Genomic DNA, 27,101 nt, shown 5'->3' on the forward strand with positions numbered 1-27,101 from the left:
GTATCATTCAGTTAGTAGAGGGCAGCCAGAGAGCTTTTTTAATCTTGACCTTCCAATAAAATATGCTCCCTATCCAGAATTACATGGTCTAAAATGGAGACATAAGCTCCCAACAAATCATGACCAGACTGAACCATCTCAAGGGAGAGGTTCAACAGTGTCAGACACAGACACAACAGGTTCAGCACTGGCTGAACATGTATCTCCACTTCTAAAACACAGGCATTCATACACAACAATGTCATTGTCACGTATGAAACACATTGAACACATTGATAGTAATGTAAGGTTAAAAGTGTGTGTATTATTTGTAATAATTTGATTAAGAAGACATGATACAAAGCAAAATATCAAAATACATGATTCAATACTGTCTCAAAAGCAGACCTTTGAGGAGGTGCACTCTACTGGCAGTAGATGTTAGAAAATACCTAACTACCACTCCTCTACTGACTCACACAGACAGCAGCAGGGCCACTCCAGCTACAATCCACTTGGCAGGAGGCTGTTTGGTTCGGAGGTGGAGAGTCCACACATACGTGGGCCCTCGCTGCTTTGTACGGTATACTGGACACTCATAAGTATTTTTGAGCTCCTGCTCCTCTGCAGGCACAGCTCTGACATACAGCACCGGCATGGCAGTGGTCAGATCCCTCAAAATTGCCTCGGAAATTACCCCAGACTGAGTGTCCCAGCGTGTTCCTAAGAGAGCCCAGGGCATGGGTTAATAGGCATTATAGATTTTACTAAGATATACTGTATGGTGGAAAATACTGTCAAAACTCTACAGAAGTTAATCAAGAACACCAGTATATATTGGACGGATGTAAAATGATAAATTCTGACCTTCCATGAAGAGTCCGTGAATATAGGCCCCCTCCCGCGGTGGGTGTCCAAAGTCCTCTTTTGTTTTCTTTGTTACATCCACTGTCAGCGTCATCTTGTCCAGGGGCCACTCATTTTTGCGAGCAATGCTCTGTAGAACAGCTGGGAAAAAGTCTACATGTTAATATTTCTGGTGTGTCTGGTGCATGTCATGTAAATCTATTTAGCTTTGAGACTGTGACCTCACCAGTGAGGAAAGACTGTGGGTTGAAAAGCCCTGAGAGCCAAACGACTGCAGGAAGAACCAAGTCTTGAGTCCAGCTGTCCAGCTCTCGACAACTACACGTCAGATCTCCGAACCTGTTTAAAAAACATTAATCAAAAACACAGAATATGATTTCTTGAAGCCTTTACAATGTGTCCTCATGGTTGAATATATCCTTTCAAATTGAAGTAGTTTTGCTACAGTGAACAATGCAGTGTGTCAAAGGAGAAAATAATAAAGGGCTCACTAAAAAAGTCATATTGAGTAAAAAATGCAGTATCCTTAAGGAGTAGTTACCATTGTGCCAGTGTTTTAGTGGAGGGATAAGCCAGTCTGGCCCAGGAATCTGGAACAGAGTCATTGAACAAAGCTGACTGCAGAGTCTCCATACTAGAAGACATGGTGAGTTCCCCCTGAAGACAAAGAAATCCTCATTAATGCTATATTATTAAAAGAGTTTTTAAATGTATTTCATATATGTCACAGTGGACTACCTTCAGGCCAAGATCTAGCTCATTAAGGGACATCCTTATTTCTGCTAGCAGAAGATTCATGCGTTCACACTCCTGGAAACAGACTAAAATGTAGGGGCTTCGCTTTGTTGTCTTTGTGATTATCTCTGCCATATTATACTCCTCGGGAAGTTTGTCGAGGATATCTTCAATGACAGACTTGACCTGACATACAAAAAATACACAGTTGGGTTATTCATGTATATAGGTCTGTGTATTCTCAGCTGTTTCTTCCCAGTAATGGTTCTTTCTGCCTCCACACCTTCTCCTCCATGCTCTGCGCTGCTCCCTCTCCTCTGGAGGAGTCCTGTGGCTGCAGTTCCAGCAGAGTCCTAAAGAGGTTGTCTGAGGTGACAGTGAGGCACTCGAGCTCAGCATTTGGATGTAGACCATACAGAGTAGGGTTCTCAGGTGGGAGATGTTCGTCAACATAAATGTGGTAACTACTGTAGTCCATGAATTGAGGTGCCAGGAACCCATGACACAGAAAGAGCTCCCCTTCAAACTATGAATTGAAAATTTAAGAATCCAAAGTTGAAAAAAGTACACCACACCACATTTTACAGACCAAAAACTGTGACAATGAACATTCAAGCAAAACTACTCTCATAAATCTTACCAAAGCTTAATGCAACCAAAGCTTAGCCAATGTGTTTTAGGACTCAGTATGACAGACCTCAGCGTTAATGCATGCCTGTTGCTGCAACCACAGCAAAACAAACTGATGTCTGATTGTCCTAATTGCATCTTTGGAGAAAAAGTTTCTGTTAGCTTGGTAGCAAAGGCGAACTAGCAGAGGACTGATCAGTCCTTTGGTGGAGCTAAACACATGAATTCCATTTGAAGCATCTATTGACTTAACACGTGCAAAAGAGCAAATAATCACCTAATAATGCTTGTAGTGGAGTGTTGGGCAGCAGCTGGCACACAAATTTGGCACGATGCAAATGAGGGGAATCATTACCAAGTGAGGGTGGAAAAATCTGAGTGACTTCAAGTGCAATATTGCAGTTTAGATTTACATCCCAAGAGGGCACCCTTTACCTTAATAACACCACCAACAAATCCAAAACAGCTTTGTAGATTTCCTTTGGCATGGTAAAGATTTTGAGAGTATATCCAAGTTAACAAGTAGTGATTTTTGAAATCTTGGAAATGAATTATAGAAATTTGTTTTGTTGAAACAAGCACAAACAGAACCACATGAATAGATTCTTCGTACATGGATACACAAATGCTGACTTACCATTTTTGGATGCATGAACTCCTGTAGATAGGTTTTACAAAGTCTTCTATCCCAGTCATCAGTGATGTGTCCTCCGTACATGATCTCCCCAAAAAGATAACACAAGTCCTCCCAGGGCACCTGCATGGACTATAATGAAGTTAGCATGTAGACTGATTTGACAACGCAAATATAAGAAAACATTTAGTATTTAAATAATTAGGACCATCTTAAACTATAAAGACTGAAGAGAAAGGTAATTAAAATGAGGATATCAGTAATATTTCAGGATCATCTGACAAATAGTTTTCAGCTCAAGTGAGATCATTATTCCATTCCTCCTTTGCAGCTCTAAGCTGTAGCTGTATGACCTCTTCCCAAGCAAGCTCTTGTAATAATGATAAGGGTAGGGAAATGTAACAAAATTATCTTTCTTTACACACACTGATCTAATGTATGACAGAGGAGTCCTTTCCTCAGCAGGAGATTATGATCCGTGAGGGTGAAGGAGGAAGAAAAGAACCTGTGATTCATAACAAATTACAAAAGCTGGAGGTTCACAATCATTTGTACCTGTATTGTTTTGCAAATTGCTTCCTTCATCAGCTCTAATTGCAGTGATCACTTATGCAGCGTTGTGAACTGTCACATTGGCTGCATGTAATTACATTTAGGATTACGCTTCATTGCCCTCCTAATGAATTCTCTGTATACGCACATACAGGTTACTGTTTGGTTAACATAATGAAGGACATTCGTTTTTGGAGGGCAGAATACCTAGGAGACATAATTGGTTGTGACCAGAGTAATAGGACTTCTAAGAGAAATACATTAGGAGTTGTGAGGGGTGCAGCACCCCAAGAATGGATTTTTTGTCTTCATGAAATAAAGCTAAATTATAGGTTGCATGTTCATAGTTATGAGAGGAAAAAATGTGGAAAAAAAAGACAAGAACAGACATTTTTCACAAACAAAAGTGGAATAAAAAATTTCAGCAAGTAATTAGATACACTGAAGTGTAATTCAACATCCCTGTCTGACAATAATGCCACTGCAAACACCAACAATATGTTTAAAAAAGAACTTAAAAGGTGGATTATTTTTGTAACACAAGAATAAATAAGTAAAAATGCTGAATAAGCTTAAAAAAAAAGTTACTTTGGTGTTGGCTTCTAAGTAGTTGTACAAGACACTGGCTGAGATGGTGAGGTCTCCGGTACTGAAGGGGTAGCTATGGTTCCATCCTTGGGGACCAAATTTACGACGCTCTGTCACACAGGCGTGAAAGAAACAGAGAGAGAAGAACATTGCGTTGAACTCCTGTTCTCTGGAACACATGTCCAGAGTGTCCTGAAACGGGAGGGAGAATAGAAAACACAGATTATAGTGAATGCTACATCCAAAAAATATGTTTTTTTTAGAAATTTAAAATGTTCAACACACTTGACTGAAGTTGTTGAGGGCTGCATGCAGACTGGCATTCATGCCAGTTGGGGGCTCATTGGTGATTTTGATGGCATTCTCCAGTATGCCTCTGGGGATAACATGCTGCTCTGAGCTCGGTGCAGGTTCCCCAGTGATGAACACCCTGTAGTTTGGGTGACTGTCCACCGCTGTTGTCTCCAGAAGAGCATCTAGAGAGGGCAGCCAACGAGCCACCAGGTGTACATTCTGAACAATTAAGACAGATTACATTATAGGTTGATACAACAAATTAGTTCATTACTTCAATGGCTTACTTGGCTGCAGGATTTTCCCCTCTAAGGAGGCATTTATGGAGCTGATCTAGCCAATTATGGTTTTTATTGAACCAAATTGAGTTTATTTCTCTTGCTCCCAGGGTGAGATAATATCATTAGGTGCATTACACGCTGCCTGGAAGAACAGCCTGAAGTCACTACAGCAGCCCAGTCACTGAAAAGAAATCCCCGTGCTACCTGCAGAATGACCCAGTGTCCAAGTTTAGAGGCATTCATCAGAACCCTCTCAGCTACTTCCTCCTGCCCCTGTCCCAGGGATACGTTGTGCAAAGTGCCCTGGTCAATGGAAAATCCCAGCTTCAATCCTGCATGGAGAGAATATTTAGAATATTTATCCCTATCAAGTGATACAGGCTGTGTAAGTAACAAACATGTGCCATACCTAGTTTCTCTACATCTTTGAGTGGATCCACTCCAGGCGAGAGGATGAAGAACACAGGGGTGAATGGGCCACTATCTTCATACAACTTGTCAAATTCCAGCCTGGCAGCCTCCACATATTTTGTTCCCAAGCTTTCCTCAACAAAGTTCCTGCAAGGTAACATTGTAGCTTATGGAAATACAGTACTTTCAAAAATGAATATACATGGGTAATTTTCTTACCTTAGCATATAGGTCATCCTATCAGGGCGAAGTGCTCTAAGGATAATGAGCTTTTGGAGGGAACTTTTATTCTTCCAGTCCTGAGGAAGTCTTTCCTTTTCAGGACAACTGGATTCAACAATCTTCCTCCAGCGCTTTGGTGAGCTCTCCACATCTCTGTCAAGTCCACTGAAATCCTCCATTGTAGAAATCGTCTATACCCAAATGACAGATATTATAAGACCTCTCTAAGCAGTTATGACCTGCTGGCTCACACGTGTTAACAGACCAGACTGTACCTTGATGGCTCCCCAGGCATATGGAGACAGGAAGGACACAGGGCTAACTTTGCTAGCTTCCACAGGGAAACGCAGGAGGAAGTCAAACTCCTGAGCATCAATCAGGTCCTGCTTGAGCAGAATCTGAGGGGAAGGACCAAGAGCAGTTAGTAATGATCTACGTTGTATTGATCTCTTTTCAATCATTTCCACAGTAATTGAAAACTGCAAGAAAACTCTGGCAAAGGGATTGAGTAAACTCATACAGGCTGAATAAGTGCCTCGGAATGTGAAATAGCCACATGAAGGACAGCCTTCAGAGCAGCATATTTTCTAAGATGAAAACAGTTGCCGCAATGACAGATAATTGCATTATGCCATCAGAACCAACCCCCTTGTCAGAACCAACTGTCTGAACAGCAGCCATGGGGGAAGGTGTGAGAGGTAATCAATAACAGCGTATGGTCCTGCTGACTGCTTTTAATTGAAGTTAATGTGGGGGCAGAAAAGTACTTTGATTGATGAGGATGACAGGAGGCCCCACCTTTGAGGCGGCCCTGAGTCCCTCACCTGGAAGGCAGTGTGTGACAAGAAGGTTAACTTGTCTCTCTCAAACAGGCCCTGGCTGGTGTACAGGAATACAGAATAGGTGATGGCCTCCGTGAGGGTGTGCACTCGGGTCCTCACATCCTCATCCCATTCTGCATGCTCCATTGCTTTGTTAAACACTGATTTAAAGGTCTGGAATACAACCAAAAGGAGGACAGGTCACTGATAAGGAATACAAACATATACCCAAGGCCCAAGTCCTGCACTGGATTGACAGCTAAACAACAACAACAACAACAAAACACGTAGGTTTTGATATAGAAAGATTTAAACCGACTTATACAGATTGGGCTGTGCCTAAAATCTTAATCACCAAGTGAAACATCAATTACAAACAGCACTGGTTTAAAAAAGTCTTCAGAATATTGGTCAAATTAGACTCTCAGTATTGTCGCAGTATTGTTTTCTAAGCCGCAAAAAACGATGTGAGAGCACTTCAGGGGTAAAGGTTTCACCTTGAGAGAAAACTGGTACATGAGGTTAATCTTGCTGAGGTCATTGATGATGAAGAAGAGGAGTGACGCTCTCTCAGCTGCTGGGCGGTATAGTTCTCGAGCCTCGTTGATCTTTGTCTCATTCTCTCTGGCCTCCACCACCTGTGTGTTCCAATTGCAAAAAATGAGCTATTAGGCTCTCAGTCATGCTCCAAAACCCTCTCATTACACATATTCCTAACTACACACCATTTGCAGCTAATGTAATAAAATGAGGTGGTAATGGTATGACATTCAAAAACACTCCAGTGACAGAAAAAACAAATGCACTTGACTACAGACACAACTGAGAAGACCCTGCTGGTGAGATAACCTCACCTTGTGCTGAATGTGAGCAGCTGTGGTCTTCGTGTTTTCGAGTTGTTCCACCAGAGAAATATCACCCAGAAAATTACCATGGGCTGCAGAGAGGCGATTCAACAAGTCATCCTCCAGCCTCTTGAGTTCAATCTTAAAGTGGTTCTGCTGTGTGGTCAGCTCCATCTTGAGAAATGTACACAAAAAAATTCAGACTTCTCTATTTGGTATTATGAATTCATACCTTGCATGTAAAAATCACAGATAAAAATGCTTTATTGTAAGTTTCTTTCATATAATGCATAAGGAATCACCTTCAGTGCCTCCAGGTCGGGCCTTTCCCGGGACACTACCTGCCCCAGCAGCTGTTCCTCCAAGCCCACAGGAGTCACTGTGAAGTTGATAAGGGTGGTCTGGGCCTGAAGCTCAGGAGGGAAATGCGGATTGGCCAACTTGGTGTGAATAATGAGTCGAAAGGTACTGTTGTATTCACATTCCTTGCCTCCAAGTCGAATGTATCTGGATAAAAAAAAAGTGCAATTTTGTCACTGAGCCACTGCTACTGCGCTTGCATGTTTCAAGATCTCCATGACAACTCAGCAAACTAACTGCTTAAAAGCTTCAGAAAAAAGCTAGTCAGTAAAATTTGAGTTTGGACTGTTTTGTTAAACTACAATTTCCAAGGTCAACTTTTTTGTTTAGGGTTATTGTTTACAAATCAAACACCACTTTGCTGAAAACATGATTGTATTTTTTTCTCTGCTAGGCAAGAACACAGAATAAAATAGCAAAAACGGCAGCAGAGTTAAACCTGCTCTTGTTGGCTCTGTCTCCCCATTGATATGCTATTACATTAACTTTCAAAGTGACAAAGTGAAAATTAATAATAATTAGATGATGACTAAATGATTAGAAATATCACCGGTGTTTCCTTTAAAAGGACAGAATCAAAATCATTTAGGGAAATGAAAAAAGGATGATAATGATGACGATGATTCATTCGAACATTCAAACTGTGGCAGTGCAAACCCACTGCATCTTGGAAAAGATGTTTGTCCTTATGTATCTGAGCCGTTTGACCTCTCGCTTTCATGCATTGCAACTTCAACAGCGGAAATAACTTTAATGTGGCTCCAAATGTCACATACGCTGTAGACAAATAATCTTAAAAAAATATGAAAGATTATCACCACAGCAGCCAATATTTATCTGTTCCTGCATTTCAATTAAATTAGCGCTGGCTTGACGAACCTGGTGGCTTTTCATTTTTCTCTAATTACCCCATGGATGTCAGGCAAGGCCCCAATTTTACGGCACAGGTTCCTCATGGCCTGGGTCTGGTTCAACTCTATATCTTCACAAGCCAGAATTAATGTACTATTGATAGAACCATTACTCCACCAAATTAAAGTCCTTGCTGATGGATTGGCTTGTAGTCTTCCGTCAGCCATGAAAGGAATAATTAGTATTCATTACTTCACACTCTACAACATTCCAATTATTAATGAACTTCAGCTGTGGATCCCTACCAGATCCATCATGGCTGCCCCAGCAGGTTGTATTAATCATCGACAGAAACAAGTGTGTGGGTCATCTACAAGGGATAAACTTATAATCAGAGTTACTATGATGAATTGTTACGTCTGGACAGACAGGACAGGAAGAAGTTCAATGAACATGCACCAAAATATTCAATATTCACGGTCATACATGGATCAAAGCAAGAAAGATGTAAACATTTTTGAAGGGGAAGTCACTGAGTGTCAGTATGTGGTATTTTCTACTTATTCTGCTGTTCTTTGTTAAATTTGGAAAATTTGCCCAATTCTGCCTGTTGAGGGTAACTGGTAACCAAACAAAGGTAATTACAGAGGAGCTATCTTGGTGCCACTGTTATATTTGTAATAAAATCAGGTTTGAAATCAGATAGATTTACCATACTGGGTGTTTCAAAGTTTGGATAGCATGTAACACTAAATAATAGATCAGAAAATATTTTAAGACAAGCAGCATTAGTGGTGAAGCCTGTTTCATAATTAAATGCTCCTTCTTGACAATTAACATCACATTATGATGTCAAATTTAATATAATGAGTCATCCTGGTAAATATAAACCTGATTAAGTAATGTTATTATTCTGTTTCCACATAAATAAATGCAGACTATTGCCAGCAAGTAAAATCAGTAGTATGAAATTATTGAAGCTTACTTGAGTTTGCCATAATGATGGAGGACCACTGAATTTAGTGTGGTAATGTGCCATCTTTTTGTGGGTGACAGCAGTCCTTATACATAATCATGACTACCCTCAATACAGCTTTTACACTGAGGCTCAGCTGTTCAATATTCATCACACCTAAAGAATATGAACACACAAATATACATCTATCACCCATCTTGAGGGGCCAATCAATATGTTGGCCTCAGGGATTCAGAACACGCACCGCAAATTCATTTATAATCTAAAGAGTGGGCAATAGTAATGCATTCAGTCATGTCTTACTGGTGTTTCAATGTTCAGTGAGATTCAACCATCTGGCAAATCTGCTCCTATTGTCAAACACCACAGACACATTGGGGTGAATTGTGGGCATATCGACTTGTGTATCAACAGGGAAACAACAAAAACCATACATTGATTTACAATGTTTTTGGTGTGCAACAGTTCCATGCTTAATAGCTTATACAAATCAAAGAGTTCACTATTGGTGAATTGGTTTAATGTTTAGTACCAACCTTCCTTTTTTGATTGTGTTTCTGCCCAGTAGAGGTTCTAAGACTGGGTCTACCTTTTCTGGCAGATTTTCTATCAGAACTGTTTCACCACATGCAAGGGCTTGTTCAATGACATCTAGGTACCTGGTGAAAAAAAAAGAAATTGAATACAACAGAAACGAACATGTATTTTGACATGCACATTTTTATGGTAGCATTCCCTGACATTAAAACAGGACACTGCCAACAGACAATAGATAGCCCCTCTCACCCTTTCTGTCCTAGCTGCACCACCCTCAGCTCTGAGCCTAGCTGGTTTCGGATCCACTTGATGCCCTGCTGCTGTGGGTCAATGATGAGTGGCCAACGCTCGCTGGTGGTCAGGATGGCAGCGTTCTCAGTGGACATCCTATCGTTTGGCAGGCCCTGATTATGCCAGGCAGCCACAGTGGCATCGTCTGTAAGCATGAGGACTGGATCCAGGCCGTCTGTCAGGGGTACAGAGACCTGGAACAGAAACTGAGGAATGATGTCACTCTAGTTGGAGCACTGCTAGAAGTATGATGAGCTCCAGTTTACAGACTCTGCTGTGGATGTTTGTGGAGACAATGATTTTGCTCTCTAAACAATTACAATACAAGGTCTGTTGCAAAAATAGCCTTACCTTCTGAGATTGAAGGAAAGGGATCCATGAGTTGTTAAGGAGCTCCACACGATACTGCCTGGTAAAGTAACCCATGTAGGAGACGAATGCTGAAGTGATGAGTACGTCACCACACAGGGTTTTCTGTTGCTGTTTATACTGAACAATTGCCTGGGACCAGCGCTCCTTCTCAGACTAAAAGACACAAATAGCAGGCTTCAGTATCATTTTAAAAATAAACAGACGCAAAAAACTAATTAACAAGGAGCGGTGATGCTAGCCCATTTGAAGGCAGTTTAAACTACAGAACTAAAAGAAAAACTACAGTGCAGGGAAACGTACATGCTGGTCAGCTTCTCACTCCATTTATTGTAAGAACTAAGAAGACGTGAGCAGTAAAGCATACAACTGCAATTCCCTTAAAATAGCTTTGGAAGTTTGGCTGTAGATTCACTAAGCATCAATTTAGCATTAATATAAACCTTCAATACTATGACTGTGACAGCACTACAACAATTAATCATGCATGGCATTTTCTTACAAGGGGCTGTGGATCTAGAATATGTCACAATAAATTCTCAGACAGTTAAAAATCACTATAATTTTACTCTAATGTATTATGGATTGCCTGTAATATCACTCAGTCTGGGGTGAGACATTGTTAATTTCCAACAGCTGTTGAGGCTTTGAGGTAAGTTAATGATTAAATATAGACGGTCTGATTTATTAGTCTGAACACTATTGCTTCCAGGTCAATGCCATAAAGACAAAACATTTATCTTGATATGCTTAAAAGCCAAGCTGTTCCATGCAAACCACATTTATTTTCTGGAATAAGAAAGTCGAACTTACAAAATGGCCACTGAAATGGCCATCTTTTATTTCATATTAGCATCCACAAAGATAATAAATATTGTAGCCTGAAACGAGCATACACAGGGACACTAAAGAGTTGAATATAATATTCAACAGATTTTACAAATATGCAACATTCCACATTTATTTATTCTATATAATCATAACTTTCCCTTGATACTTTTTAAATTTGTCAAAAAATGTTTGAGGATGAATTATTACAGACCTCAGACAAACTACAGCAAGACTGTGCAGGTACATGAGCCCATATATGTGCACACACACATGCTGTGTATACAGTATATACAGTAAATATGTGCACATTCTGTACACAGACAACCTGCACAGAGAGCAGTGTTTGTGTAGCGTTCTTGCCATCTCTCTTCCTTTCTCTATTTGGAAACCATTCAGTCAGCCAGTTGCCCAGTTCAGCCATGCGTTTTCTGCGGTCCAGCCCTCTCTACCTGTCTCACAAGTCCCCAGTATGCTGCTGGGCCAGGCTGTAAAATCTCCCTCTGCCTGATCTACTCACACAACTGTCAGGCTCATCTTGCCAGGTCATAACAAGTTCTAGTCCAGATTACTGATGCAATTCGATTACCAGCGTCTCTCCATGCATGCCTCCGGCAAATTGACAGTTTACTTTATGCCAGGTCAGCCCCACTGTCACTAGCAAACTCCTCTGTCTCTCCTTGTTTACCTCTAAGCCCTTGACTAGTCGGTTGGCCAGTTCTATGGTCTGGTTGGTAAGCGTCACCTCATCCTGACAACTGATTTTGTCAGCTGTAGCCCTTTCAAACTGAGCTGTTAGACTCTGGAGGCTGGCATCAAGATCCTACAGAAACAAGCCAAAGAAAGCCACATTAGACACCGTTAAGAAATTCAAGCTTTAAAACTAAGTGACTGAAGTATAATAACATTACACTCACCATCAATTTCTTTTTTACTGCCAACAGTTTAGCTGTTGCTGTTTCTAGTTCTGCATTAGCTTGTGACAATGCAAACCTCTTTGGAATGATCTCACAATAAATCTGCAGAAAAGGAGGCATACTTAAAAAATAAAAATGTATTCACAATTCTTGAAACCAAGAAGTATCTGAGGGCATTGCCTGACCTCATAGTATCTGACAATGTTAATGGTCCAGGCACAGAGACCAGCTGCAGCAGTAGATTTGGTCCGAACTAGATCAGGGTGGAACTCTGGTTTTCTCAGATACTCTTGTTTTACCACCGTCAAACAGGACTCAGGGATTTGCTCCTTGTTGTATGATACCAGGGCCTGCAGGAAATCATCAACCTGAGAGACACAAAACAATAAACACAAAATAAACACAAAAACAGGAGATACATTAATATGCGCATTTTGGGCTGATCGATCAAAAATCAGGTGCTGTTACAAAGAATTTCTTTATTAACAAAACCTGAAAATTAGACACATTGAATGACACAGGCCTTTCAATTTTTCACCTGTTACCCAGCTACAGCCACACACTGTTAAGGACCACAGTGAAAAAAAGCTTTTTAGCCTTATTTTGTCCTCCATGTTATTATCTTATAATTGTGTACATAAAATGGCAATTATCAGAAGCATATTCATTTTTAACATCAAATAAATCTGACAAACCAATCGATACAGTCAAAACCTACTACATTTAAAATGCAAGAAAAAAAAATTTGGGACAGAAAGAAGTGATCCCCATTTGATGATACATTTACATCATTTTATAGCCACACTTGCATTAATAACGGCTAAAGGTTAAGAGACGGACCACCACACTTGCTCCCCTCCTGAGAGAGCATATTCATAGAGCCATGCAGCTGTAATGTGAGCATTGGAGAGATGCTGGGCAGGGTCAAGGCCCACACACAAATTAGATTGGCATTAATCAGGCAGATGTGATTGACATGATGACAGCTTAACCTTGCCCATGAAGGCCCGTGCCGCCTTCCAGCTCCGATCCTTCGGCACTCGACCACGGGGAGCCAGCAGAACCATCACAGCTGCTGCTACATTGATCACTGCAGCTGGAGGGTTTGGAAAGGCCTTTAGCTCAGTAAGATTCACCTAAAAAACAATTATAAAAATTAAGTAGATTACTAAAGATTACTGACGATTTGATGGAATTTTGTCAAGGCAGATAAAATGAAGCACCTTGTTGAGGGTGTGCAGTGCTGCTGTGGCAGCTGTCAGTGACGGCTCCGCCTTGGCCAGATCATTTTCACAGTCTTTCTGCTTGACTGAGACTTCTGCCTGCATGACAGCAACCTGTACAAAACAACCACAATGAACTAAGTCACAAAATGTATATGTAACAAATTGTGTGTTATGAAGAGTGTAATGCCAAAAAGCTTATGAGGGTATGATATCTCACCTTTTGTGCCTCAACATCCGCAGCCTGTCTCTTGCTACTAACCCTCTCAGTCTGCAGTCCAATCTGTGTAATTAGAGCCTCGATATTCTGTTTTTTTAGGGTCAGCTCAGCTTCTTGAAAAGCCAATTTACCTTTTAGATCCTCAACCTAAAACACAGAAAAAAAAATGATTACACATACTTCAATGTTTGATATACCTAATGTCAAGGAAAAACCCACATTGTTTAAATCAAAGGCTAATATTATTCCTAATTTTCCTGCCTCAACCTTGTGCCTCGAAAGCTACCATTACCCGCCTACAGTATATAATAAAGACGTTCACCTGGGTGGCAGTGGTTTGGAGTTTTTGAAGGCCGCTGTCAAGCCGGTTCATCTTGTGCTGGAGCTGAGCCCGACTCTTCTCCAGAAGGTTCCTGTACAGGGTGATTTGCTGGAGAAAGCTCCTGGGGGTAGTGTAATTGTACCTCTTCTCATTGCGCTGGTATTTTTCACTTGCCTGGTTGACACTGGTGTGAACGTAGGCCATGAAAAGACTGATGGATTCCTGGACTGCAGGCTGTAAAAATAAGCAGACAAGGGGGGAGAGGGGAGAACAGGGCGAGCTGGATTGAGTACAGTTTAACATCCCCAACCTGATGGGGACTGAAATATTATCTTCATAAATTTTGAATTCATCTACAAGTTTTGCCATCTTACTTGGGTGGCCCTGACTTACTCAATCTGAAATTTAGGTGCAGCTAGCAGGAATGATTAGGCTTTGAAACCTCTGTGAAAATAATGTGTTTAGACCACTGACATGCAGCTTGTAAAACATGCACCCTGTTTATATTATCTCTGATGTACTCCAACTTTCTAAACACTGTATACAGTGCCCATTGTACTAAATTCTAACTAGGTATTCATCATATGGAGCTCAATGACACAGAGCCTCTATTAATCATACAGTTAGCGATCAATTAAAGCAAAAACAAATGAGCAGAGAATACAAGGATCAAACCTAACCATAACTCACAAAAGCCATTGTTAATGATCATGAAGCCAGTAGGGGGAAAATCATTATTAATTAAGATCTGGCATAATGCTTTTTGACAAAGCGTGCTATGTTCAGTTGAGATGCGAAAGAAGTTCTCATTGATTGACCAACTATTAGTAGGATGTGCATTTCTAACTTTAAATAAATGATCATTTCATTTCTTGTTTCCCTGCCTCTTTAAAAAGACAAACAATCATTAATGGCTTTAAATATACAGTAATGTCTCATATATTGTTTTATTTCAACTTTTCTAAATATTTTGTTATTTATGCACATCAACTTAAACACAATCTTTTCTGCATCCACAAAATTGGTGGTATTTCTTCCACACGTCATTCTCTGAGTGCTTTTCTATTACTATAACTACAACTAATGATTATTTTCATTATCGATTCATCTGCTGATTATTTTCTGGATTCATCGTTTTGTCTTTTTTATTTAATTTCCACACTGCTGAAGGTCGTATCTTCATATATCTTATTTTGTCCATCCAACAGGGATATTCAGTTTACTGCAGGCCTATGACAAAGCTGAAGATCATAAGCTCATAACTTACAGCCAGCAACTATCAAATGTTTGTCATTTTTACCTAAAAGATAACTAAAACAGAGTGTATATATATATATATATATATATATATATATATATATGTATATATATATGTATATATATTTGATTTCCTAAAATAGTTGCCACCTAATTTTCACACATTAAATGATTAATCTTTGAATCTTTAATTACTACTCCAAAGCTCAAATACTGGTCTACTACAGCTACAACCATTTCTCAAGTCCACCACCCACCTCTAATAATATTACTGCCAAAGTTGCCTGTATTACTTTTCCTTAGGTACTAATGGTTTAATAATACCACAGCTATTATTACAACACAATATTTTGCTGCGCATGAACATGCACACATGGACAGATGCACACGCACAAACAGTGGAAAGTAATAGTCTGGCACATGTTCACATATGTGATGACACTTCCTGGTTGTGACAGCTGTGCCTCCTTAGAGGGTCGTTATGTGCTTAATCACTCTTCTCTCATTAACATAAATGATTCTGGGTTGTGATCGTTCCACTGCTATGATGGAAAACAATGATATGCCTGCACTCACTGTGAGTCGCCACGCATGTGTTCAGCAATTTGTCAGTACCTCAGCAGAGAACTAATGATGAGGGATCTATGGAGAAGTTAATCCAGCTGCACTGTAGTAATTAGAAGGTGTTCATTAAAGTCTAACTCAGTCTGGAATAAGGGGGTACATGGCAAACCTTGGGAAGATACAGTAGTGTATATCACACCTAAAGATGAATCTCTGATAGCCAATACTGTTATTTGCAATAATAATACATAGTTCACACACATGGTGGAAACCAAGGAGACAAAAACAATCATCTAATTCAGAATTTGAGCAGTAAATTACTTCAAGTTCAAAGGCCTGACCTCAATGCCTTCAATCTCTCGGATGAACCTGTGGCTGACGGACTGCAGAGCTTCTGGGGTCCAAGGGTGGAACCAGTCGATAGTGGTGCACTGGACGAGAGCAGGGAATCGACGGGCCCTAATACGAAGGGCAGTACCCACGGGAGACAAACACAGTACCACCTACAAAGACAAAGGCAAAGAGAGACAGAGTCAACCAAGCACACATACACAAACAGGTCTGTACAAACATGCATTCCCATAATTGAGCATGACAAGACATACAGCCAAGTGCACATAGGAAAATCAACACAGGTCATAGATATCACAGATGCATCCAAAAAGGAAACCCATCACTGGCAGCTTCTGTGCCCCCACTTTCATCACTTTGGCATGAGGACAGGCAGCCACATTCCCAGTTGGCTGCAGCAGACGGTGACGCTACCAGAGGCCCTGGCACAGAGATTAGCTGGATGGCATACATGTACACCCAGACAAGAATTTCCTTCCTTTTAACCCTCCAGTTTGTCTGGGTCTGTTCATTCATCTTGCCTAACATATTTAATAAGACCACACAGCAGCTGTGCTTTTAATTGTGTCGCTCAAACATGCTAGAGTATGTGTAAGATTTTCTCATTAATTACTTGTAGCGAATGTCAGCTGTGAAAGCACATTCAAGTGTTACACATTAATCTGGTTTGTGTTTTCAATTTGTGCTAGTCATTTCACGTGTCCTCCACTTCAATGGCTAACAGAATCTGAATTATTCTTGCTGGTAGGCAAATAGTAGCTCAAAAAATTATAATGTCCAACTGAACAAAATTATTCCTTTTAGTCTCTAAAACTGAGGCAGTGGTATTTACAAGGTTATGTCCAAAGAATGAGAATATCTTAAGAAAAAACAATAAGATGCTGAAAGGAAGCTACTCTAGTTGGCATCATCTGAGGCTGGTGTTGGCAGATAATTGAACAATTGAAAGAGCAATTATGTCAGAGTAACTTTCATTCTTCAGACTGATATGGCTAAAAGCACTGGTTAATAATGTCTTTAGAGGGAACATTTGAAAGACTAGACCGTTAGCTGTAGGCGAACTCGGTCAGTAAAGAATCTCCAGCAGTTCTCCCTGCTGTCCAGCAGTCCAAGGGCTCGGACTTCGGCTCTCACACCCGACACAATGCCTTCAATCTCCTCCTCACTGAAGAGTTCAGGAATTTCTCCTGGAGGGAAAGGGCCAGTCATAATCACAGATCAATATTCACTCTCCACACAACATTATCATTTGACTGAGTAAGTTTAATAATTGATAATTACATTAATGGAAAAAAGTTCTACAACTAAGATACAACAGACATGTTCTCTCACAGGCAGACACAGCTGAAACACATTAGGATTATATATATTATTTTTATGGACTTGTGTCTGACCTGAAGCCAGCAAGTCATTAATAATGACCAGAAACCGCTCATCAGGTATATGTGCATCAGTCAGTAGCAGAGCCACACGCTGGTTCTTCACTCCAGTCTTTAGGAACAAGCCTGCTAGATCCATCTAAATAAAACCACACAAGCCATGAATGGACACCTATCGTATCATCTTCATACTGATGTGGAGTCCATTAGAGAATTTCAAATTGTCCAACAATAATCAATGAGATAACACAAGTCCCATGATAAAGCTTTGATTTTTTAAGAGGCTATTAATTGATTCGATTGACAAACTTGCCTCATCAATGAGACATTGAAACATTTCCCAGTGGCTTTAAATAGTATCTGACAAATATTTCCCGCGTCAGTAGAGAAGCTGAACGAAACTGAATTACATCAATATCTTGCATGCTGCCAGAAAGAAAACTGATCTAGAGAAGAAAACTTGATTCAAGTGAATAGTGAAAAATGAAGGATTGCAACTACAAGCTACAAGTCACTAACAGGTTATACATTTTCATAAAAGTTATGATGTTAATGTTCTGTTTAGTTGTAACTTATTAACAACATTCCCATTTACCTTGAGGTCCTGGATGCCATAATCCTTACTCAGAGTGATCTGGAAGACTTCCACGGAGGACATGTAGGCAGCCAGACGAGTCAGGCTCTGCTTCCCACTGCCCCCGACCCCAACCAGTAAGCCATGACCCCTTGGAGACTCCAGGATACGACTAATGTGGCAGCTAGTACAACACAATCATTGATATGCTATTAAATATCTTTATCTAACCAAATGATATAAATCTATACAGACTGTCTTTAAAAGCGTTAATATGTGGTGTCATCATGGAGCCGTTTAACATATGTCAATAACTCAGATCATATTAACTTCCCTTCTTGCATTAAACTGCCATCTTTATATTTCATAAACTTGTTTTTTTTTCTTAGTACTTTAACTTTATGTTTATAAGCCTTTATTTTACATGTGTGTTTAATGTGTTACGTTTAATTTTGGATGAAAAGCACTTCAGTAACATTACCAATGGAAAATATTCTATTTCCCTTACTATGATTATCAGCTATACTTACACATGTTGCATGGCATCTTCAAACAGCACCAGATTCATTGCTGCATTGAGCTCATTGTAGCTTTCCAAGGCATCTGTGAGAATGGACCTGAGCACAGACCAGTCTGTAACAGGAGTATAAGAGGCTTCATCGCCCATTTGGGCAAAGTGGCAATACAGGAGCGGCTGCTGTGTCACCTTTTTGTCCTCCACTCCCTGGAATAGGACAAGCATAATAAATAATTTCAATCTTGTGGTCAATGTTATTATCTGAAGGTGAAGAACAGCAATTTATTCTGTTTACAGAAGCTGTATTGCACCTCAAAGCATTCATGCACAGTCTCCATCTGGAGCCTCCGGAAGAGCTGCAGGTCCTTAACATCTACCAGTCTGTCTGAGTACACTCTGCAGGACTCATGGAGCCACAACAGTGCCAGGTCAGTGCCCTCTTTCACACTCTCAGGCCCCGCAAACAGGATGCCCTGGGAAACACAAATAATCACATGAATATTCCACTTTTCACTTAAAAGTCCAATTGCAAAAATTGCTCGCTATCAACACTACCTGAAAGACGTTAGACAACTCTCGTAGATTAAATGCGTAATGAAATTTGATAGCTGTGGGCAGAAAGCTGTGAACCATCTTGTGATGAAGAGTAATGGCAGCTTGGACCACAGCAGCAGCGCTCCTCTGAACCAGCGGACTGAAAAGCTGCTGCTTCAGGTGGTCACACAGGATCTGACTGAAGATTGTCATCTGAGCGTCAGATGAAGGAAAGTTCACGGCAAACACTGAGAAATGTCTCTGTAGAGAGCAAAGGCACAACCAAATTTCACAACTGCAGCGTATAATTTTCATAGTTAAAAGAAGCTAGTTTAGGAATTGTTTTTATCCAACCCCTAAACCTTCAAATACATCCTTGGCAGGCATTTTGAATTAAGACTATTTTACCTACCTATAGAAATGTATTTAAACTACACATTAGAGGCTAGTTTTTGGTTTTTGAAATCTGTTACATGTTTTATTTGTGCTCCAAACCATACAGGAGAGTTAAGATTAGTTTTCCTTGTGGCATTGTTATTGTTGAAAAATCTTCTTCAAGTCTGCAGATGAAAATTCACTTTAAGAACACAGTGACTGAAGACTCTTGACAGCACTTTGGATGGATACACGGTGCTTCTATCAAAGGGATCTTTAAAATAACAATCTGTGCTGTAATTCAGACATACTTTTATCTATACTTGCTTGAAATATACTAAGCTTCAAACCTAGAAAGTTTATAAGACTGTCAACACAGGTGATGTGATTTATATGAAAAAAATAATCTAAACTTGTACAAAATGCCTCTTTTGATCAAACAAGATAATACAATTAAGGGTAATTTAAATTGGAATTGTACCTGTAGTCTGGGGTTGATATTGAAGCTTCCAGCTGTTGGATTCATGCAGGCAATATACTGAGTACTGTGTATTTCTTTTAGGGTCAGTTTTTGTCTGTCATACCTACATAGAGCAGGAAAGAAAAGAAGGCTTGATTTAATAGCAGAACACAATTTAATTTGGAAAAATGTTTCATGTTGTGGCATGAGACTCAAAGACACAATTGAAAAACTTGTACTAAGTGTGTGAGGTCTTCTCACCAGTGCCCATAATCCAGATGCTGGCGTATAAGTGTGTGAGGTTGAACTGTTCCATAACTGTCGACAGCTGGCATATTCATATCATCTATAAAGTAGACCATCCTTTTGTTGCCTACTGGAGAGTAGCTTCTGCCTGCTTTTTTCTCTAGTGGTCGCTCCAGAATCCCTATAAGAGAAAGCAAGTGATTTGTCACAAAATAACAATGAAAAAAACAACAACTATAGTTGCCTTTCACATGCAAGACAAACTATATCCTTTTAAAAGAGCTAGAACAATCTGACCCTAGCCAAACCAACTTTGGAAGAGTGAGGATGTCATGCAACCACGATAAGATTGCAATAATACGTGTGGGTGAAGTTTTATCCCCTTTTACACTTTCTGCATCTGAACATTACCAGCAGATGGTGCTACAGTTTACTTGATGTGCTCGCCTGTAAAACAAAACAATCAAAAATCCCCACACACCCTGCAGCATGAGAGAGGTAGTGTAGTAGTTGAAGGGTACTTTTGTAGTCATGTAACTCTCTGGCAGACAGTCTAACATGTTCCTGACAAGTGCAGTCTTTCCCACTCCAGCATTCCCCACAAGCATCACTGGCTGTCTCCTCTCCAGCAACAAGTCCATGAAGTACCGAAGACGCACAGTCTCTGCTGTGTGTACCAGAACAGCCTGCAATCATAGAAACAGCAGGAAGACAGAGAACAGAAACATACATAGTTATTATGGCTTTCTTTGAGTGTGATTTATTGACAGACATGTGTTCAGTGAATTGTATGTGATTTATAATTTCTTGTATTTCCCCAGTACACCACAACTATTCTGTCATAATAGCATCATTTGCTCGGAACAAAACCCTACTAATTACGGCTCAGCAAGAGCCTTTGGAGCATTCACAGCTGTACGCAGGAGCATAAAGAAAGACAATAGAGTGTGGGTGATAGCTCAAGTCTTGTTGCTCATGCCTTCACCCCCACACAGTCTGGTATGGGGTGTAGTAGATGGTAATCAGACCCAGTGGAAAGCCTATCATCCATTCTAGCTGCCCCTGCCATAACCTCATGATGTGACTTTGCCCTCTCTTATTATGTTCATTGAGGCATACATGCATTTTTAATATGACTGTATTGTTCATTTTTGGTTATTTTTCTTTAAGAAGGCTGCTTTTTGTGTTTGTGCATGTGATTATTTATCAAATTGCTTTGAAAATTCTCTTTCTGGAAATACATGAAGGGCCGTTCTCTGCCATATTTATTGTAGCTTATATATTCTTACCTGTAATGGAGTACAAGTTTCCATTTCAAACTGAGGCACAGTATCACTCCAGGGCAGGAAACGTCTGCTTTGCGGGTCAAGGTAGTAGTCAAACACTGTACCCTGTGCTGGCAGCTTCACTGTCTTCATTTCTTTGGTCCACCAGTGACTGAACTCTACCCGGTAATCACAGAGCTTGGAAAATCATGGACCACATAATATCATGCATTAATTCATATCATTTCAATGGACAACCCCACCATTATTCAAAATGATTGACAGTTAAGTACACAGTATTCTTGGTCACTTGACACTCTTGACATGTCTAACGCCTCACCCTATATTTATAACTTTATGACAAAAGAACAAAGACAAAGCCAGGAGTGAGTGGAGTAATAACCAAGTGGACTATTACCAGGAGTATTACCAGTGGACTATGAGCAGGAGTATTAAGGGTGGACTATTACCAGGAATATTAACAAAGCATCCAAAAAGATTCAAACACTCCCTGATGTTGCTTACAACACTAAAACTAAGTTTTCAAGGAAAATGCATAATTTCTATCAAGGAACAACTGCTGAGTAAAACCTAAGCGTTATTAGCTTTATTAGGACGCAAACACTTCTGCAGTATGTCATTGTCATGACAAAACTCAAAATTAAATTTGAACTGTTACGCGACATTTCATTCACTTGGATTAAACCAAAGTAATACCTGATCTTGATAGAGGGCCCCACCAAAAGCCCAGATGCAGGCAAAAGTGAAGTAGGTCTCATAGAGCTCACGTGGAGAGTCAGATGGAATATTTTCTGGTGTTAGGAGGCAGTCAAGCAAAGTGCAGAGTGTCTGAATGAGAAGAAAATAATTTTGTTTTCGTGATTTGTTGACTGTATAGGCATACAAAAGAAGAAATAAATTCCCAGTACATGCTTGTGTGTTCTGTACCTGCACCATAGAGTTTTCTGGGATGGAAGTAATGGTCTTGAAGGTGTTTCTCATCTGTTCTAGACAACGAGGAACATATTTTTCAAACAGTATGGTGAGGTGGGCCCTTTCTGTCTGGCGTTCTCGTTGGTCTATCCAGCTGGCAACGTGTCTGCAACCAAAGGAATCATTTGATATTGTAGCACTGATCTGATCACACACGTCAAAATGCTTTGATATTATGTGAACACAAACTGTGTGACTCACGGGTTCCAGCCCAGGTCCTGCTGATTAACATAGAGAATTCCTGCTCTGGACACAGTAGCAGGAGTGGCCGTCCTTAGGTGACTGATTTCAAACACAAGTCTCATGGATGACGTGAGCGGCACACGTTCATTACTGGCCAGAGTGAGGACCTGGAAGATGTTACAAAGCGTTACAGCTTCTAAATATCATAGCATTTGAATGGTCAATATGATGGACAAGACTCAACCCGAACGACAAAGAAAACAGTCTCATATCTCATTAGGTTTGACAGACTTGTTTTAGAATATTTAAAAGGCACAAGATCACTGTGACATGATTCATCGCTCTGGAAAAAGAACTCCAAGTACTCATACTCCAGGAAGCGATTGCTGAAGGAGGGGGAGAAACATCTTTTTCTATCTATACCATCTTGGTTGCTATGTGTTGTACAATAGTGTATGAGTGAACAGGAGGGAGGTACCTTGTTGTCATCCATCACTGTGTTGAGTGATTCAATCCACATCGGATCAATGTCTCCATCCAACACAATCCACTTAGGTCCTATGTTGGACATGTTTGCTTGCTCTCGCATCAGTGACGATAGCAAACCTTACACAGTGATTGAACAGCACAAGCAAAAACTGAGATAGCAACGTAAAGGCACTGATTACACCCAGTATGTGTTTTACCACTGCTTCATGTGTTCTTAATTATGTTATTCTCATTTAAAACCAGGTCTGTGTACCATCTTTCCATTCTCGAGTTGCAGGATGGATGAAGCCAAACAATTCATCTCTGTCCACTGCCTTTGGATTTAGGTCACTCCATGCAGCCTTCCTCCTCATGTTTACATAGGTTTTATGGAGAACTCTCAATATCTATTGAAAAGATGACACTTGATGTACCTTACAAAAATCAACTAAATATTCACTTTCACAGTTTTTAATACAAATAAATCTAACCTGGCTTTTTCCAGTCCCTGCATTTCCAAGAACAAAAACAGAATGACGCACTGCCAGGAGTTCCTCCAGCTGCACCACCTGAACAAAATAAATGCTTAAAAAAAGACTCTTCCATTCTTTTTTTGAGCTTGGTATACACCAAATTATGCCAAACCTTGAGGATGAATGTCTCCTCAGGCTGGAGTCGGAGCTCAACAGTGGTCCCACGGATGGCATTTTCAAATTCACAGTCTCTTACTCTCTCCACCTCCAGGCCTGGGAACAGGTCCCCCAGCAGTCCCGAGAAGATCGTCACATCCTCAGTCACAATTTTAGGCATGTTGAAGTCCCTCAGTGCGCGCATCAGCACCTGAGAAGTATAGATCACTTACAGATTACATGAGACAATGTGTGTTCGTCTTGTGGGAGATGACATACACAGATAAGTCACCTGATCCTCTGGTCTACTCTTGTCTTTTCTTCTCAGTGACCCTGCCACAACCAGAACTGACTTGACAGCACGCAAACCCCAATCATAGTGGTCCTAATAGACAAATGAGAACAGACAGTCAAACTACTCAAATGTAATGAATTGTGTCACGCAACACTCCTCATGTATAATTAAAAATATTTACTACTGATGGTCTCTGTTCTAATCAAAAATTATGAGATATAACAGGGCTGCTAAGTGCTTTTCTCTTACCTGCTTGGAGAGCAGTTCTTTACAGAGATTGTACAGAGTGATAAACTTCCTGGCTAAAAGCTTAGCACCACGGAAGCCCTCTGCTACCAACATTATCTCACAAATAAGCTCAGTGTCAGGCACCACCATGGCACAGGGTCTATAGCAGGACACAGAAAGTGCAGACAATGAACTTCATCCTGAGTAAAGGCACACTATAAACAAAGTCACTGTATCACTCCCACCTGAAAAGGGCCTTCAGGTTCTCAGGTAGCTCTGTCCTGCCTGCATAACCAGGGTTCATAGTGATGAAAATCCCCACAGATGACTTTAGGACAATGTCTTTATCTAAGAACAGGAACCTGTGAAGATGTATAGACAGTTAACTCATTTTTCATTACAGCGTAAAGGCTTCATGTACTTTGGTTCAATTGCGTACCTTTTCTTTTTTGAGCGAATGGCGTCCTGTATGGTTTTGACCTGCACTGCTACAACTGACAGAACATCCACAGCAATACGATTGAACTCATCAAAGCAGCCCCATGCTCCTGTCTGGGCCAGACCCTTGTAGATATTTCCAATTGACTGAGCATAGACAAAATAACATTTTGCATTTAAACATGTTTACTGAAACATCTAATCAAGACATAAACTGCCCAAAGGGAATAATTGCAAATTGTCGGCTGAATTTCACACCTTGTAGTCCATCTGTTCAGAACAGTTGAAGATGTAAACCATGACGCCCATAGCTCTGCCAAGATCCTTTGTGGTCTCAGTCTTCCCTGTTCCAGCAGGGCCTGCTGGGGCTCCACTCATGGTCAGGTGGAGCGACTGTGTTAAGGTGATGTAGCACCTTAATATGTGAGTGACAGCAGCACACAAGGAAAAACAGATGTGATGTTTAGCAGTGCTGAATTTAGCAAATGTATTGAAAAGTTATATGGACAGACTGAAAACTGATAAGCAGCAGTGTTACCGGTCAGTGAGGGGAGTGATGACTAGACGTGGGGTATTTCCAAGATACTCGTATGAGTAAAGGAACTGAGCATCACAGATATTAACAAAGCAGTGATGCTGCTGCTCATACCAGCAATGTCGGAGCTGGGAAAGCCACTGGAAGGCCTGTGAGGTGGTGACCTGTGAACACAAGTGAGTGCAGCAGGTAGTATGATAATCACTACTACTAATATTGTAAATACTATATTAAATGTATAAAATACTAGTCAATATCTTGTTTTAGTAAAAGCCAGTAGTCTATATTTTAGTCTATTCTAGTGAAACGGAGGAGAGTATGTCATGATGTTTTAAATATTAACTCAAATTTTAAGGGATTTTTTAAAATCTTATCTTATTATTGCATTTAGGTTGCAAATGGAAAATTTTACCATATGGGTTGTGATTTTCATTCACTTATATTTGATACTTAGAAAACCAAAACTATAAAGCACACTGTGATATGTTCTTTTGCAGACCCATAATTTCTTATATTAGAATTAGTTATCTTAATCAGACTAATAGAAAATGGCGTTTAAAGAATGATTCCATTGCCATTACCTTGTGGGCAATGAGGCTGGCAACAATGTCTCTGGCATGGACATCAATAGTACATATAGTCATGATCTTCTGTCTGTCGCCTGAGCTAAGCTCTCCCAACAGCATGCCAATCAACAAGTTGAGTTGAGAAATCTAGAGGAGGGAAGAAAAAAAGATTCAGTACTGAGAAAGATAAACAGAAGTTAAGACAAGAGTGCCAATTTACATTCACAAATGAAACTCAACTGGCAACAATCCGACATAAAATAGCTTGGTGCAAATTTCCTGCCTCACATGTATTGTCAAGCATTCAAAAGTCATTACAACTTCAATCCATGCAGAACATCATACACAGTCGGTATATGAATCCGGATCATGTGGACAATTTGACAGAAACACAGTTGAGCACTAATCAATGCCTGAGACAATCAAAAGTAGTCTTGTGTTCTTGTTTTGGCTAAAACATCACTGGATGTTTTGCATTTGTCACTGGTCCTTTATGACAGTAGATCCAATCAATGCAGTAAAATGCATTGAAGGGAGAGAGAGATTATTCAAACAGCAACCAAGGACATGCTAACCTTAAATAGTGCTGATGAATCTGACAACCAAGCTCAGGTCACTGACTCTGATGTGTTTATGATGAGCAGTTGCCACTTCACTCTATAAGATTTCCTAAAAATCAGTATTATGTAATTCTATCTTGCTATTTAAATATCTATACCCTTATATATCTGTATATATAAAATATATATCAATTAAATCAAATTAAGTCAGTAACTTTTTCCAAAAACAAAATCTTATCTCAGTAATGAAGCTTTAAAACCATCATCAATTAATGTATTGACCGATGTAACTCATATAATAGAATTCATAGTAAGCCAATTCAAGTCATCATAAAATGTACCTGTTTCTTGTTGTAGTCCTTTAGTGCAGACTCAAATCCCTCCTCCAGTCTTTTGAACACAAGCTCCATATCATTGCTCCACCAGATCTGAGATCCAGTGAGAGACACTTGGGCAGGGAAGTCGAGAATCCACTGCTCTCTGGGTCTGTCCTCATACACAGACACAGCATCAGACAGGTGACCTCTGACACATTCCTTCATAGACTCCTCCAAACAAGCAAGCCATGCCTCCACCTAATGGGAAGTATTTTTTAACATTAGTTAAGTTATTTTATGCAACGTGAAGGCTAATTCAGATTCTTTGATACTGGATGTAATCCTACCGGCCCGTAACAGTGACACTCAGTCTGGAATGGAACATATTCCCTCTCTTTGCTGTACATGCCCACTGCAAGTTTAGGATTATCCAATTGTTCATTTTTGGAGAATTCAAGATCTGACATGTTGTCAAATAACTTTGAGAGGTGGACAGTTACCTGCAAAAGACACTGGGTCATTCATTTTTATGAGAGATGCAGTAAATGATTCAGTAATATATATAACAATATAAACACTACGGGCAAATATGAAGGAAAATTCCACATAAATG

The 27,101-nt window shown here is 40.1% G+C and overlaps 1 protein-coding gene across 1 annotated transcript in view; it reads right to left on the reverse strand.

Annotated features, from left to right (window-relative positions):
- Positions 1-454: 454 nt before the first annotated feature.
- The window catches only part of LOC139204868 (dynein axonemal heavy chain 11), a 37,142-nt gene continuing 10,495 nt past the window's right edge, over positions 455-27,101 (reverse strand). The window contains exons 29-82 of the mRNA XM_070834888.1: positions 26,836-26,988; positions 26,513-26,746; positions 25,627-25,758; positions 25,049-25,209; positions 24,769-24,925; positions 24,512-24,657; positions 24,318-24,434; positions 24,094-24,232; positions 23,842-23,934; positions 23,566-23,760; positions 23,412-23,489; positions 23,195-23,327; positions 22,931-23,058; positions 22,471-22,619; positions 22,225-22,375; positions 21,994-22,125; positions 21,301-21,474; positions 20,493-20,697; positions 20,027-20,192; positions 19,787-19,889; positions 18,952-19,191; positions 18,708-18,869; positions 18,410-18,603; positions 17,901-18,063; positions 17,321-17,444; positions 16,971-17,113; positions 15,917-16,078; positions 13,755-13,988; positions 13,433-13,579; positions 13,213-13,326; positions 12,982-13,125; positions 12,175-12,357; positions 11,990-12,091; positions 11,761-11,895; positions 10,227-10,400; positions 9,834-10,069; positions 9,584-9,706; positions 7,162-7,366; positions 6,869-7,033; positions 6,512-6,652; positions 6,018-6,188; positions 5,469-5,591; positions 5,191-5,384; positions 4,970-5,118; positions 4,765-4,892; positions 4,271-4,498; positions 3,986-4,177; positions 2,849-2,977; positions 1,865-2,107; positions 1,585-1,767; positions 1,388-1,503; positions 1,073-1,185; positions 847-987; positions 455-702 (exon numbers count right to left, since the gene is read on the reverse strand). Of these exons, the coding sequence (XP_070690989.1) occupies positions 455-702; positions 847-987; positions 1,073-1,185; positions 1,388-1,503; positions 1,585-1,767; positions 1,865-2,107; positions 2,849-2,977; positions 3,986-4,177; positions 4,271-4,498; positions 4,765-4,892; positions 4,970-5,118; positions 5,191-5,384; positions 5,469-5,591; positions 6,018-6,188; positions 6,512-6,652; positions 6,869-7,033; positions 7,162-7,366; positions 9,584-9,706; positions 9,834-10,069; positions 10,227-10,400; positions 11,761-11,895; positions 11,990-12,091; positions 12,175-12,357; positions 12,982-13,125; positions 13,213-13,326; positions 13,433-13,579; positions 13,755-13,988; positions 15,917-16,078; positions 16,971-17,113; positions 17,321-17,444; positions 17,901-18,063; positions 18,410-18,603; positions 18,708-18,869; positions 18,952-19,191; positions 19,787-19,889; positions 20,027-20,192; positions 20,493-20,697; positions 21,301-21,474; positions 21,994-22,125; positions 22,225-22,375; positions 22,471-22,619; positions 22,931-23,058; positions 23,195-23,327; positions 23,412-23,489; positions 23,566-23,760; positions 23,842-23,934; positions 24,094-24,232; positions 24,318-24,434; positions 24,512-24,657; positions 24,769-24,925; positions 25,049-25,209; positions 25,627-25,758; positions 26,513-26,746; positions 26,836-26,988 (8,595 nt within the window). The remainder of the gene's footprint in view (positions 703-846; positions 988-1,072; positions 1,186-1,387; positions 1,504-1,584; positions 1,768-1,864; positions 2,108-2,848; positions 2,978-3,985; positions 4,178-4,270; positions 4,499-4,764; positions 4,893-4,969; positions 5,119-5,190; positions 5,385-5,468; positions 5,592-6,017; positions 6,189-6,511; positions 6,653-6,868; positions 7,034-7,161; positions 7,367-9,583; positions 9,707-9,833; positions 10,070-10,226; positions 10,401-11,760; positions 11,896-11,989; positions 12,092-12,174; positions 12,358-12,981; positions 13,126-13,212; positions 13,327-13,432; positions 13,580-13,754; positions 13,989-15,916; positions 16,079-16,970; positions 17,114-17,320; positions 17,445-17,900; positions 18,064-18,409; positions 18,604-18,707; positions 18,870-18,951; positions 19,192-19,786; positions 19,890-20,026; positions 20,193-20,492; positions 20,698-21,300; positions 21,475-21,993; positions 22,126-22,224; positions 22,376-22,470; positions 22,620-22,930; positions 23,059-23,194; positions 23,328-23,411; positions 23,490-23,565; positions 23,761-23,841; positions 23,935-24,093; positions 24,233-24,317; positions 24,435-24,511; positions 24,658-24,768; positions 24,926-25,048; positions 25,210-25,626; positions 25,759-26,512; positions 26,747-26,835; positions 26,989-27,101) is intronic.

Source organism: Pempheris klunzingeri, chromosome 8, assembly GCF_042242105.1.
Source record: "Pempheris klunzingeri isolate RE-2024b chromosome 8, fPemKlu1.hap1, whole genome shotgun sequence".
In the NCBI taxonomy this organism is placed as follows: Eukaryota; Metazoa; Chordata; class Actinopteri; order Acropomatiformes; family Pempheridae; genus Pempheris; species Pempheris klunzingeri.